Source organism: Oncorhynchus keta, chromosome 7, assembly GCF_023373465.1.
Source record: "Oncorhynchus keta strain PuntledgeMale-10-30-2019 chromosome 7, Oket_V2, whole genome shotgun sequence".
NCBI lineage: Eukaryota > Metazoa > Chordata > Actinopteri > Salmoniformes > Salmonidae > Oncorhynchus > Oncorhynchus keta.
Genome location: NC_068427.1, coordinates 31,764,738 through 31,781,303, shown reverse-complemented (window position 1 = coordinate 31,781,303; position 16,566 = coordinate 31,764,738). Strand labels below are relative to the sequence as shown.

The window sequence follows — 16,566 nt, the reverse complement described above, 5'->3', positions numbered from 1 at the left end:
ACTGACCACCCCTTAGAGCCTGGTTTCTCTCCAGGTTTCTTCCTAGGTTCCTGCATTTCCAGGGAGTTTTTACTAGCCACCATGCTTCTACATTTGCATCGCTTGCTCATTGGTGTTTTAGGCTGGGTTTCTGTATAAGCACTTTGTGACAACTGCTGATGTTAAAAGGGCTTTATAAATACAGTACCTATACAAAGGTATGTGGACACCCCTTCAAATGTGTGGATTCTGCTATTTCAGCCACAACTGTTGCTGACAGGTGTACACAATTGAACACACAGCAATGCAATCTCCATAGACAAACATTGGCAGTAGAATGGAATGTTGCAGCCTTACTGAAGAGCTCAGTGACTTTCAACATGGCACAGTCATAGGATGCCACCTTTCCAACAAGTCAGTTCGTCAAATGTCTGCCCTGCTAGAGCTGCCCCGGTCAACTGTAAGTGCTGTTAATGTGAAGTGAAAACTTCTAGGAGCAACAACGGCTCAGCCGCGAAGTGGTAGACCACAAAGCTCACAGAATGGGGTCGCTAAGTTCTGAAGCGCGTTCCCTGGAGTGATGAATCACGCTTCACCATCTTGCAGTCCGACAGACTAAACTGGGTTTGGCGGATGCCAGGAGAACGCTAAAATTCCTTGAAAAAGTATTCATCCCCCTTGGCGTTAGTCTTGTTTTGTTGCATTACAACCTGTCATTTAAATGTATTTTTATTTGGATGTATGTAATGGACATACACAAAATAGTCCAAATTGGTGAAGTGAAATTAAAAAAAGAATGGAAAAGGGGTGCATGTACTGTATGTATTCACCCCCTTTGCTATGAAGCCCCTAAATAAGATCTGGTGCAATCAATTACCTTCAGAAGTCACATACATGTAATTAGTTAAATAAAGTCCACCTGTGTGCAATCTTAGTGTCCCATGGTGTCAGTATATATACACCTGTTCTGAAAGGCCCCAGAGTCTGCAACACCACTTAGCAAGTGGCACCACCAAGCAAGCGGCACCACGAAGACCAAGGAGTGCTACATACAGGTCAGGGACAAAGTTGTGGAGAAGTACAGATGAACATCCCATGGAGCACCATTAATTAAATAATGAAAAAATGGAAAGAATATGGCCACAACAAACCTGTCAAGAGAGGGCCGCCCACCAAAACTCATGGACCAGGCAAGGAGGGCATTCATCAGAGAGGCAATAAAGAGACCACAGATAACCCTGAAGGAGCTGCAAAGCTCCACAGCGGAGATTGGAGTATCTGTCCATAGGACCACTTTAAACGGTACACTACACAGAGCTGGGCTTTATGGAAGAGTGGCCAGAAAAAAAGCCATCGCTTAAAGAGAAAAATAAGAAAACACATTTGGTGTTCGCCAAAAGGCATGTGGGAGACTCCCCCACAATATGGAAGAAGGTACTCTGGTCAAATGTAGCTTTTTGGCAATTATTGAAAACACATCTGGCACAAACCCAACACCTCCCATCACCCTGAGAACACCATCCCCGCAGTGAAGCATGGTGGTGGCAGCATCATGCTGTGGGGATGTTTTTCATCGGCTTGGACAGGGAAACTGGTCAGGAAACCTGTTTCAGTCTTCCAGAAAGTGGGACGGAGGTTCACCTTCCAGCAGGACAATGACCCTAAGCACACTGCTAAAGCAACACTTGAGTGGTTTAAGGGGAAACATTTAAATGTCCTGGAATGGCCTAGTCAAAGCCCAGACCTCAATCCAATTGGGAATCTGTGGTATGACTTAAAGATTGCTGTACACCAGCGGATCCCATCCAACTTGAAGGAGCTGAAGCAGTTTAACCTTGAAGAATGGGCAAAAATCCCAGTGGCTAGATGTGCCAAGTTTATAGAGACATAACCCAAGAGTGTTGCAGCTTTAATTGCTACAAATGGTAGCTCCACAAAGTGTTGACTTTGGTTTTTTTTTTGTGCTGTTTCCTGTTTGTTTCACAATAAAAAATATTTAGAATCTGTACCTCCCTGAATGCATTGTGCCAAATGTGAAGTTTGGTGGATTAGGAATAATGGCCTGGGGCAGTTTTTCATGGTTCAGGCCAGGCCCCTTAGTTTCAGCAAAGGATCATCTCAATGCTACAGCATACAATGACATTGTAGTCAATTCTAGGGAAAGCCCTTTCCTGTCTCAGCATGACAATGCCCCTGTGCACAAAGTGAGGTCCATACAGAAATGGTTTGTCGAGATCTTCACTGGCCTGAACAGAGCCCCGACCTCAGCCCCATTGAACACCTTTAGGATGAATTGGAATTGTGAGCCAGGCCTAATCGCTCAACATCAGTGCCTGACCTCACTAATGCTTGTGTGACTGAATGGAATCAAGTCCCTGCAGCAATGTTCCAACATCTAGTGGAAAGCCTTCCCAGAAGAGTGGATGCTGTTATAGCAGCAATAAGGGGACCAACTCCACATTAATGCCCATTATTTTGGAATGAGATGAGTAGATGTCCACATACTTTTGGTCATGTAGTTTGATTGATTGATTGAATGTAACATATTCACTCTGTCATCCAGGTTATATAATAGTCTTGCATTGAAATACACCACACCACATTTGTATCCAAACCTAGAATCGAGGCAAGTATCCAGGTTATGTTACAGTTCTTGCCCCTTCGTTCTTTGAAATGTTGATCTCAATTAATTCATCAAATGCATTTTATAAAGCCCTTTTTACATCCGCAGTTGTCACTAAGTGCTTTACAGATATCCAGCTTAAAACCCCAAAGCTTGAGGATCTGAGGAGTCTTTCTTAACTCACCGCCAGTCATCTTTTGACAGGTTGACCAGTATGTTCATCTCATCTTCTTGCATAAGTCTGTAGGCAGCACTGACATGGTGGTTCTCCAGGACTGACCGGTCATTGTACAGGATGGCCACCTCTGACCTGGAGAGAGGAAGAGAAGAAGCAGAAGAAGAGGGAAGAGAAGGTGTGATTATTCATTGTGCCACATGGGGCTTCCCAGACTGGATAACTTTACCAGGTAGCCAACTTGTATGGAAACACTACCCCAGTGGGCAAAACTGGTTGAAGCGGAACTCATTCCGACCAGTTTTGAAATGACGATAGTGATTATGAAAGCGATGGTAGCGACTCGAGATGGTAGCGATTTTAGAACACATAATCACAGAAGGGGAGTTTGAACAATACCTTCATATTCCATCTCACCACACAACAACCCTCATGTCTAAAGGGCCAGAGTCCTTTCTGATCTTTGTCATTAGACTAGAAAGCCATGCAGACGTTTAAACTAAGTGAAGGGTTTAATCTCTCCCTCCCTCACACATTCTCACTCTGTCTCTCTTTCGTTGCAATCCCTTGTTATCACTGAGGTCAATGAGGCAATATGAATTATTCTTATTGTGCACTTCACTTTAATGGGTTGTTTAAATGGGTGCCTTCACTTAAATGGGTTCTTTATACGGCCATGTTCCTTTCTTCAGGCTACCATTGGCATTCATTAGTCAGGGTCAGACTGACTGCACTGTCTGTCTGGGAGGCAAATGGTATACTAAAAGTACAATACAAGGACATCTTCAGTTTAACATTGGTATTGATAGGATGGAATTAATGGAAATGGCAATAAGTAATTATCGTTGAGTCATCAATCAGTCTATTAGGTCAATTACTATCAGTGGTACAGTGGCTTAGAAATTAAAATATCTACTGACTGAAGAATACGGACACACTCACCTGGTCTGAATGTGAAAGTTGTTGGTTGTCCCAGTGTGTTCAAAGTCATGGATAGCTGCAGCAAACACCATGGCTAGAATGTCCAGTTCAGTGAGCCAGTGCTGAGGGAGGGAGGGAGGGAGAGAGGGAGAGAGGGAGAGAGGGAGGGAGAGAGAGAGAGAGAGAGAGAGAGAGAGAGAGAGAGAGAGAGAGAACAAGAAACATAGTCAGAACCTGTCCTTTGATTTGTGTATGATGCTGGGGGATAATTCTCACCATAATGCCAGTGTGGAGCATCAGATAGTGTGCTGTCTGTGTGACGTCAGCAGCGTGGATGAGGTTGTGGTAGGGGTTTCTGTGTTTACTGTAGCCCACCTCTAGAGCCTCTACGAAGGTCACCAGAGATGAAACTGGAATCTGGAGAAGACAGGGAGGTTAAGACAGGTAGCCTAGTGGTTAGAGCATTAGACTAGTAACCGAAATGTTGCAAGATCAAATCCCTGAGCTGACAAGGTAAAAATCTGTCGTTCTGCCCCTGAATAAGGCCATTAACCCACTTTTAGGCCATTAACCCACTTTTCCTAAGCTGTCATTGAACATAAGAATTTGTTATTAACTGACTTGCCTAGTTAAAAAAAGATAACACTGGTATCTGAACAGTGAGGTTATGACACCAGAGATGACACTGGTATCTGGGTTAGAACAGAGAGGTTAAGACACTGGTATCTGGTTTAGAACAGGGAGGTTAAGACACCAGAGATGACACTGGTATCTGGTTTAGAACAGGGAGGTTAAGACACCAGAGATGACACTGGTATCTGGGTAAGAACAGAGAGGTTAAGACACTGGTATCTGGGTTAGAACAGGGAGGTTAAGACACTGGTATCTGGGTTAGAACAGGGAGGTTATGATACCAGAGATGACACTGGTATCTGGGTTAGAACAGGGAGGTTAAGACACCAGAATTGACACTGGTATCTGGGTTAGAACAGAGAGGGTAAGACACTGGTTTCTGGGTTAGAACAGAGAGGTTAAGACACTGGTATCTGGGTTAGAACAGAGAGGTTAAGACACTGGTATCTGGGTTAGAACAGAGAGGTTAAGACACTGGTATCTGAGTTAGAACAGGGAGGCTAGGTCTGCCTGATAAATTGTAAAGATGGGATGCACTCCACCACCAAAATAATTGTAAAAATCAAGTATATTCTGTCTTTTAATCAAAGATCACAATTTTGAAAAGACAGAAACAGAAGCCAGAGCTCAAAGTTTCAGCTAGATGAACAACTAGAAGGTGATTGGCTCTGTGCTGGGTCATGGAGGGCCAGTTTCACCACAGACAACCACTAACACAGTGAGTTCCAGGCAACTGGAGAGACAGAAGTGAAATGTTATCACGCACATCACCGACTTCATTACAGAAAATGTAACTCATGCACACTCCTGCAATATACTGTATTATAAGAGCGTCTGCTAAATGACTTAAATGTAAATGTAAATGTACATCTGCAAGTTGTTTATTGTTCAAATTGTTGTGTGCGGGAGTTAGCTTTTCTACAATGAAGCTGGAGAGATAAAGAGATACACGTGTGGGAGCTTCGTGTACATGTACTGTAGCTTGTGTGCAAGATTAACTTCTATTGCTTAATCAGACTAAGAGCAGAGCACGGCCCAGAACACTGCTCTTCCTAAACCCACTATCCGTAGGCGACTATCTTTGGGTGACTATCTGTAGGCAACTATCTATGGGTGACTATCTGTAGGCAACTATCTATGGGTGACTATCTGTAGGCAACTATCTATGGGTGACTATCTGTAGGCAACTATCTATGGGTGACTATCTGTAGGCAACTATCTATGGGTGACTATCTGTAGGCAACTATCTATGGGTGACTATCTGTAGGCAACTATCTATGGGTGACTATCTGTAGGCAACTATCTATGGGTGACTATCTGTAGGTGATTATCTATGGGTGACTATCATTAGAAGACAATCTGTTGGGGACTATCTGTAGGTGACTATATACAGTAGGTGACTATATACAGTAGGTGACTATATACAGTAGGTGACTATCTGTAGGTGACTATATACAGTAGGTGTCTGTAGGTGACCATCTATGGATGACCATCTGTAGGCGACTATCTATGGGTGACTATCTATAGGTGACTATATATACAGTAGGCGACTATTTGTAGGTGACTATCTATGGGTGACTATCTGTAGGTGACTATATATATAGTAGGCAACTATCTGTAGGTGACTATCTATGGGTGACTATCTGTAGGTGACTATATATATAGTAGGCAACTATCTGTAGGTGACTATCTATGGGTGACTATCTGTAGGTGACTATATATATAGTAGGCAACTATCTGTAGGTGACTATCTATGGGTGACTATCTGTAGGTGACTATATATATAGTAGGCAACTATCTGTAGGTGACTATCTATGGGTGACTATCTGTAGGTGACTATATATATAGTAGGCAACTATCTGTAGGTGACTATCTATGGGTGACTATCTATGGATGACCATCTGACTATCTATCTGTAGGTGACTATATATATAGTAGGCAACTATCTGTAGGTGACTATCTATGGGTGACTATCTGTAGGTGACTATATATATAGTAGGCAACTATCTGTAGGTGACTATCTATGGGTGACTATCTGTAGGTGACTATATATATAGTAGGCAACTATCTGTAGGTGACTATCTATCAACTATCTGTAGGTGACTATCTATGGGTGACTATCTGTAGGTGACTATATATATAGTAGGCAACTATCTGTAGGTGACTATCTATGGGTGACTATCTGTAGGTGACTATATATATAGTAGGCAACTATCTGTAGGTGACTATATATGGGAGACTATCTGTAGGTGACTATATATATAGTAGGCAACTATCTGTAGGTGACTATCTATGGGTGACTAAGGTCCTGTTCCTCTGCCCAGATATTTTTTGCTGACACATGCCATATCTTACAACACCTGGATAGGTATTTTATATCAGTTTACCACATCATATGTTACAGCAATCTGGTGCCCGACGGCACAGTCCATGCAACGTCTGAGCAGTGGAACACGACGTATCTATAGGTGACTATCTGTAGGTGACAGGGCTGAAGTGGCAGAAGTGTAAATATGTATAGGTCGGATATTGATGGATTCACAAGGTGGGGCTACAAACCATATGACTTTGAATAGAGGGTCACTGTTGTATGATCTGTAACACATTACGGCTACATAAGATTACTACATGCCTCAAGCCCTGCTGTGTGTTCTGGGCCCTGCTCTTAGTTATGTCATATAGTGTTATGTAGTCCTTATGACAGAGCGTTCAAGTAAAGTCCAACCATATGATCATATTAATGAAAAGATTATCCTCAAATTGGGATCAAAGCACAGTAAGTGTCGGTGATATTCTCACCACTCATCTAACAGAGGACGTGTACAAACTCTCATCTAAAACCAGACAAAGAGATGAGGACAAAGAACAGAACAGTGTGAGGTTGGAGTGCTAAATGATGTCTTCACGAGGCACCCAGAGGCCTGTGGTGCAGAACAGACGACAGAGGGAGACACACACACACACAATACCCACGCATGCATGCACTCACAAACAGACCCACACACACACAATACCCACGCATGCATGCACTCACAAACAGACCCACACACACACAATACCCACACATGCATGCACTCACAAACAGACCCACACACACACACACATACACACACATTTCAGGGACCCTTTTTGGCTCTTGAGCGTTACTTTCAGAATTACTGGTTTAAAAGTTTACAAAACATCTGTTCAATCACTCACACACACAGATAGATGTACTCACACACACAGATAGATGTACTCACACACATAGATAGATGCACTCACACACAGAGATAGATGCACTCACACACACAGAGATAGATGCACTCACACACACAGAGATAGATGCACTCACACACACAGACCCTGACGTTAATGATCAAGAGAGAGACTGAAGAAAGACTAACCCTGAAGCGGTTGATCAGATCATAGCGGGTGAGCAGTTCGTACACCAGGAACTTCAATGCGTGTTCACTGCTGGCCTCGTGGAGCGCAAACACATCAAAGGACCATTTATCTACATCCTGTAAACAATCAGATGATGGTAGGGATGATGACAGCACAGAATTAAATAGAACATACATTGGGTACTATAAAATAAAACATATTACTTATACACAATAACACATTTTATCATCTCTATGGATTTCAGAATAGGATGGTGTTATGATAAAGTCAGGTACATATTGTACAGCTGTAATAAAGCCTGTATTCTGTATCATTATGAATGATATGACACAGTTTATTATCCCTGTAATGTTTTAAAATGGCATCATTCCCATCTCAAAAAAGTATGTAAAATCAGGAGGAATTCAGCTAAAATCCTTGTAATTGAGGAAATCCGTTCCCAAATATACCCACATGTAAAAAGAAAGACGTGATCATGTCTCAGCGTAATCAAAGTATGAAGTGATTGTTATTATAATATTTTAAGATTCAATCTCTTTTTGAGCATACTCATGCTAAATTTGTAGTGTTAAACATTTAATTAAAATTATACTTCAGCCCACGACAATCTGCTCTGACAAAAATCAGGCTGAATCTAGCTGCCTACCCTACTGTATAGTAGGCATAGTAATGGTAATACGATGTACAGTATCAAGCACCTTCAAAACAGCGATGGCAGCTGGAGGGTACGTCAGCCCAGCCATGTTAGACGTCCGTCTGTACATCCTGAAGACAGATACACAATCATTAGGTAGTTAGACAAAATAATTGCAATAAAATGGGTTGAAATAATGCTAGAATAATTAGTGGTTGTAATGATTTAATTTAAAGTCAGTTTTGCCTGCTGTGGCAGCTCGTGTACATGTACTTTGTATACATAGAAAACACAGGGACAACAAACAGCGGCTGATGATTTCAATTGTATACATCCTTTTATGGTATCAAAATGCTACAGTCACATAAAGACACAATACCTCCATGTTCAACCATAACCAGTAATGGTGGGAGCAACAGTAATTACATTTTTTTTTAACTAAAAGGCAGCAAGGCTTTTGAGAAGGCATTCTTTGTAGATAAAATACTTTTGGACCGGCCAAAGGCTGGGTGTTGAAAGGGGTGTGGGGTGGGATGAGACAGGACTAATAAATAAGGCCAAAGAAAGACTGGGCTGTGGAAACAGCAACAAAGAAAGACTGGGCTGTGGAAACAGCAACAAAGAAAGACTGGGCTGTGGAAACACAACAAAGAAAGACTGGGCTGTGGAAACAGCAACAAAGAAAGACTGGGCTGTGGAAACAGCAACAAAGAAAGACTGGGCTGTGGAAACAGCAACAAAGAAAGACTGGGCTGTGGAAACACAACAAAGAAAGACTGGGCTGTGGAAACAGCAACAAAGAAAGACTGGGCTGTGGAAACAGCAACAAAGAAAGACTGGGCTGTGGAAACAGCAACAAAGAAAGACTGGGCTGTGGAAACAGCAACAAAGAAAGACTGGGCTGTGGAAACAGCAACAAAGAAAGACTGGGCTGTGGAAACAGCAACAAAGAAAGACTGGGCTGTGGAAACAGCAACAAAGAAAGGTGTGACATGTCGGAATCCAGCCAAGTTCACTCTGTTCTTCAAGTGTGTAGCTAATTTAAGAGAAGAGGGATGCGTCCCAAATAGCACACTATTCTCTACGGGTAATGGTCAAAAGTTGTGCACTATAGAGGGAATAGGGTACAATTTGGAACTCATCCTACATGTAGTTAATAAAAGAGAAGAAGAATCTGGCAGGCTGGGCTTTGACTGTATTCTCCTCTCTCCTCTTCTCTGAGAGTGTTTGTAATCACAGACCTGTTAGTTTTTCACGGGATAATCCGGGCTGAAGAGATCACACTGTCTGACAAACATACTTTATATGTAACAACAGATCTTACAACATTCTTAACATGTGGAATTACAACACACATTTTATAACTCAAATTATACTGTTGGTCACTAAAGAAGAACCCATCAAAACACATTAAGCATTAACCTATTTAGTTTGACGAATTTGAGAAATAAACTAAGAAATAAAAATTCCAACTGTCGAACTGAGCATGAAATCTCAAATACCTGCATTGTGCCTTTCATTTTGTAATATTCAGCTTCAGGAAATAAAGATGTAGAGGATTGTTTCCAACAGGTGTCTATGGCACACTGAAATATCCGAGTAGTTGCCATGGGAATAAGAGTGAGACACAGGCCCTACCAGCAGCTCGAGGAGATTGAGACGCGTTGCTGAATATTATGTTTACATATTCATGTTGGTGCCCAATGTAAGTAGGCAATTATGCTCAAGAAATTTTACGCACATTTCACTAATGTCCATTTCTATTACTGGCAGAATGTCTGTTGTTCTTTCTAAGAGCAACACCACAACTGAAAGCCACCATGTCTGTTTGTGCCCAGGTTTTGAATAATAACCATTTTCTATTGAAAGGCAGAATGACAGTTGCGTTTTCCTTTTAAGAAACAACACTACCTCTGAAGTCATTCATAGGAGCTTGGAATAAGTGTTGATGGTCTGATGGTATGTTGTTTTTGTACTTATCTGTACATGTCTCTGCATACTTATCCATATCAATAGCCTACTATAATTCTCTTATAGGGTTATTTCCCCATGCCTCATGAAAGTACAATCTCTCAACGAAAAAGAGTGGGTGTGTGTGTGTGTCTGTGTGTGTGTGTGTGTGTGTGTGTGTGTGTTTGCGTGCGTGTGTACCTCTCGACGAAGATGCCAGCCTGCACGGCATGGACAATGCTCCTGAACCGTGGTTTCTCCTCGGGTCGTCTCCTGACCACGCCCATCTTCCTGGTGAAGGTTGAGGCCAGCCAATCACGCACCTCCATGGGCACAGAGTCCGCCTGGATGTCACTGAGCTCATCCTCAGTGTCTAGAAGACGCCTGGTAGGGGGACATCAAGGGACAGAGTCACACTCCGGCTCACATAGAATACACATTACACAAATGTATCAGCACCATACTATACCTCACAACCCTACCATACTATACCTCATAACCCTATCATACTACACCTCATAACCCTACCATACTATACCTCATAACCCTACCATACTATACCTCATAACCCTACCATACTATACCTCATAACCCTATCATACTATACCTCACAACCCTACCATACCTCATAACCCTACCATACTATACCTCATAACCCTACCATACTATACCTCATAACCCTACCATACTATACCTCATAACCCTACTATACCTCATAACCCTACCATACTATACTTCATAACCCTACCATACTATACCTCACAACCCTACCATACTATACATCATAACCCTACCATACTATACCTCATAACCCTACCATACTATACCTCATAACCCTACCATATCTCATAGCCCTACCATACTATACCTCATAACCATACCATACTAAACCTCATAACCCTACCATACTATACCTCATAACCCTACCATACTATACCTCATAACCCTACCATACTATACCTCATAACCCTACCATACTATACCTCATAACCCTACCATACTATACCTCTTAACCCTACCATACCTCATAACCCCACCATACCTCATAACCCTACTATACCTCACAATCCTACCATACTATACCTCATAACCCTACCATACTATACCTCATAACCCTACCATACCTCATAACCCCACCATACCTCATAACCATACTATACCTCATAACCCTACCATACTATACCTCACAACCCTACCATACCTCATAACCCTACCATACTATAGCTCATAACCCTACCATACTATACCTCACAACCCTACCATACCTCATAACCCTACCATACTATACCTCATAACCCTACCATACTATACCTCATAACCCTACCATACTATACCTCACAACCCTACCATACTATACATCATAACCCTACCATACTATACCTCATAACCCTACCATACTATACCTCATAACCCTACCATATCTCATAGCCCTACCATACTATACCTGATAACCCTACCATACCTCATAACCCTACCATACCTCATAACCCTACCATACTATACCTCATCACCCTACCATACTATACCTCATAACCCTACCATATGTCATAACCCTACCATACTATACCTCATAACCATACCAAACTATACCTCATAACCCTACCATACTATATCTCATAACCCTACCATACCTCATAACCCTACCATACCTCATAACCCTACCATACTATACCTCATAACCGTAGCATACTATACCTCATAACCCTACCATACTATACCTCATAACCCTACCATACTATACATCATAACCCTACCATACCTCATAACCCTACCATACCTCATAATCCTACCATACTATACCTCATAACCCTAACATACTATACCTCATAACCCTACCATACCTCATAACCCTACCACACCTCATAACCCTACCATACTATACCTCATAACCCTACCATACCTCATAACCCTACCCTACCACACCTCATAATCCTACCATACTATACCTCATAACCCTACCATACCTCATAACCCTATCATACTGTACCTCATAACCATACCATACTATACCTCATAACCCTACCATACTATACCTCATAACCCTACCATACCTCATAACCCTACCATACTATACCTCATAACCCTACCATACTATACCTCATAACCCTACCATACCTCATAACCCTACCATACCTCATAACCCTACCATACCTCATAACCCTACCATACTATACCTCATAACCCTACCATACTATACCTCATAACCCTACCATACCTCATAACCCTACCATACTATACCTCATAACCCTACCATACTATACCTCACAACCCTACATTACCTCATAACCCTACCATACTATACCTCATAACCATACCATACCTCATAGCCCTACCATACTATACCTCATAACCCTACCATACTATACCTCACAACCCTACCATACTATACCTCATAACCCTACTATACCTCATAACCCTACCATACTATACCTCATAACCCTACCATACTATACCTCATAACCCTACCATACTATACCTCATAACCCTACCATACTATATCTCATAACCCTACCATAATATACCTCATAACCCTACTATACCTCATAACCTTTCCATACTACACCTCATAACCCTACCATACTATACCTCATAACCCTACCATACTATACCTCATAACCCTACCGTTCTGCACATCATAACCCTACCATACTATACCTCATAACCCTACCATACTATACCTCATAACCCTACCATACTATACCTCATAACCCTACCATAATATACCTCATAACCCTACTATACCTCATAACCCTACCATACTACACCTCATAACCATACCATACTATACCTGATAACCTTACCATACTATACCTCATAACCCTACCATACCTCATAACCCTACCATACCTCATAACCCTACCATACTATACCCCATCACCCTACCATACTATACCTCATAACCCTACCATACTATACCTCATAACCATACCAAACTATACCTCATAACCCTACCATACCTCATAACCCTACCATACCTCATAACCCTACCATACCTCACCTCATAACCCTAGCATACTATACCTCATAACCCTACCATACCTCATAACCCTACCATACTATACCTCATAACCCTACCATACTATACCTCATAACCCTACCATACCTCATAACCCTACCATACTATACCTCATAACCCTACCATACCTCATAACCCTACCATACTATACCTCATAACCCTACCATACTATACCTCACAACCCTACCATACTATACCTTATAACCATACTATACCTCATAACCCTACTATACCTCATAACCCTACCATACTATACCTCATAACCCTACCATACCTCATAACCCTACCATACTATACCTCATAACCCTACCATACTATACCTCATAACCCTACCATACTATACCTCACAACCCTACCATACTATACCTCATAACCCTACTATACCTCATAACCCTACCATACTATACCTCATAACCCTACCATACTATACCTCATAACCCTACCATACTATACCTCATAACCCTACCATACTATATCTCATAACCCTACCATAATATACCTCTATAACCCTACTATACCTCATAACCCTTCCATACTACACCTCATAACCCTACCATACTATACCTCATAACCCTACCATACTATACCTCATAACCCTACCATACTATACCATCATAACCCTACCATACTATACCTCATAACCCTACCATACTATACCTCATAACCCTACCATACTATACCTCATAACCCTACCATAATATACCTCATAACCCTACTATACCTCATCACCCTACCATACTATACCTCATAACCCTACCATACTATACCTCATAACCATACCAAACTATACCTCATAACCCTACCATACTTCATAACCCTACCATACCTCATAACCCTACCATACCTCACCTCATAACCCTAGCATACTATACCTCATAACCCTACCATACTATACCTCATAACCCTACCATACTATACGTCATAACCCTACCATACTATACCTCATAACCCTACCATACTATACCTCACAACCCTAACATACCTCATAACCCTACCATACTATACCTCATAACCCTACCATACTATACCTCATAACCCTACTATACCTCATAACCCTACCATACTATACCTCATAACCCTACCATACCTCATAACCCTACCATACTATACCTCATAACCCTACCATACTATACCTCACAACCCTACCATACTATACCTTATAACCCTACTATACCTCATAACTCTACCATACTATACCTCATAACCCTACCATACTATACCTCATAACCCTACCATACCTCACAACCCTACCATACTATACCTCATAACCCTATCATACTATACCTCATAACCCTACCATACTACACCTCATAACCCTACCATACTATACCTCATAACCCTACCATACTATACCTCATAACCCTACCATACTATACCTCCTAACCCTACCATACTATACCTCACAACCCTACCAAACCTCATAACCCTACCATACTATACCTCATAACCCTACCATACTATACCTCATAACCCTACCATACTATACCTCACAACCCTACCATACCTCATAACCCTACCATACTATACCTCATAACCCTACTATACCTCATAACCCTACCATACTATACCTCATAACCCTACCATACTATACCTCACAACCCTACCATACTATACATCATAACCCTACCATACTATACCTCATAACCCTACCATACTATACCTCATAACCCTACCATATCTCATAGCCCTACCATACTATACCCCATAACCCTACCATACGTCATAACCCTACCATACTATACCTGATAACCCTACCATACCTCATAACCCTACCATACCTCATAACCCTACCATACCTCATAACCCTACCATACTATACCTAATCACCCTACCATACTATACCTCATAACCCTACCATACGTCATAACCCTACCATACTATACCTCATAACCATACCAAACTATACCTCATAACCCTACCATACTATACCTCATAACCCTAGCATACTATACCTCATAACCCTACCATACTATACCTCATAACCCTACCATACTATACCTCATAACCCTACCATACTATACATCATAACCCTACCGTACGCCATAACCCTACCATAATATACCTCATAACCATACCATACTATACCTCATAACCATACCATACCTCATAACCCTACCATACCTCATAATCCTACCATACTATACCTCATAACCCTAACATACTATACCTCATAACCCTACCATACCTCATAACCCTACCACACCTCATAACCCTACCATACTATACCTCATAACCCTACCATACTATACCTCATAACCCTACCATACCTCATAACCCTATCATACTATACCTCATAACCATACCATACTATACCTCATAACCCTACCATACTATACCTCATAACCCTACCATACCTCATAACCCTACCATACTATACCTCATAACCCTACCATACTATACCTCATAACCCTACCATACTATACCTCATAACCCTACCATACCTCACAACCCTACCATACTATACCTCATAACCCTACCATACTATACCTCATAACCCTACCATACTACACCTCATAACCCTACCATACTATACCTCATAACCCTACCATACTATACCTCATAACCCTACCATACTATACCTCATAACCCTACCATAATATACCTCGTAACCCTACTATACCTCATAACCCTACCATACTATACATCATAACCCTACCATACTATACCTCATAACCCTACCATACTATACCTCATAACCCTACCATACTATACATCATAACCCTACCGTACGCCATAACCCTACCATACTATACCTCATAACCATACCATACTATACCTCATAACCCTACCATACCTCATAACCCTACCATACCTCATAACCCTACCATACTATACCTCATAACCCTACCATACTATACCTCATAACCCTACCATACCTCATAACCCTACCATACCTCATAATCCTACCATACTATACCTCATAATCCTACAATACTATACCTCATAACCCTGCCATACCTCATAACCCTACTATACCTCATAACCCTACCATACTATACCTCATAACCCTACCATACCTCATAACCCTACCATACTATATCTCATAACCCTACCATACTATACCTCACAACCCTACATTACCTCATAACCCTACCATACTATACCTCATAACCCTACCATACCTCATAACCCTACCATACTATACCTCATAACCCTACCATACTATACCTCATAACCCTACCATACTATACCTCACAACCCTACCATACTATACCTCATAACCCTACCATAATATACCTCATAACCCT

The 16,566-nt window shown here is 41.5% G+C and overlaps 1 protein-coding gene and 2 long non-coding RNA genes across 4 annotated transcripts in view; 1 reads left to right on the top strand and 2 right to left on the bottom strand.

The window, feature by feature from the left end:
* The window catches only part of LOC118379980 (dual specificity calcium/calmodulin-dependent 3',5'-cyclic nucleotide phosphodiesterase 1A-like), a 34,286-nt gene extending 23,513 nt beyond the window's left edge, over positions 1–10,773 (bottom strand). Inside the window, exons 1-6 of one of the 2 annotated variants that reach the window (XM_052522592.1) lie at positions 10,504–10,773; positions 8,417–8,483; positions 7,718–7,834; positions 3,975–4,115; positions 3,720–3,820; positions 2,787–2,912 (exon numbers count right to left, since the gene is read on the bottom strand). In XM_052522592.1, coding sequence (XP_052378552.1) covers positions 2,787–2,912; positions 3,720–3,820; positions 3,975–4,115; positions 7,718–7,834; positions 8,417–8,483; positions 10,504–10,631 — 680 coding nt within the window. In that variant the 5' untranslated portion in view covers positions 10,632–10,773. The remainder of the gene's footprint in view (positions 1–2,786; positions 2,913–3,719; positions 3,821–3,974; positions 4,116–7,717; positions 7,835–8,416; positions 8,484–10,503) is intronic. The other variant, XM_052522591.1, reaches the window with a different exon arrangement.
* On the top strand, positions 5,874–7,707 carry LOC127931128 (uncharacterized). Its single transcript, XR_008139865.1, has 3 exons — positions 5,874–6,196; positions 6,284–6,405; positions 6,492–7,707. It is a non-coding gene; the product is annotated as an uncharacterized LOC127931128 (long non-coding RNA).
* Positions 10,774–12,278: 1,505 nt separating the features above from the next.
* Positions 12,279–16,515, bottom strand: LOC127931129 (uncharacterized). The gene is made up of 3 exons (XR_008139866.1): positions 16,487–16,515; positions 16,318–16,381; positions 12,279–12,604 (listed from the first exon to the last, which is right to left on the bottom strand). It is a non-coding gene; the product is annotated as an uncharacterized LOC127931129 (long non-coding RNA).
* Positions 16,516–16,566: the final 51 nt, after the last annotated feature.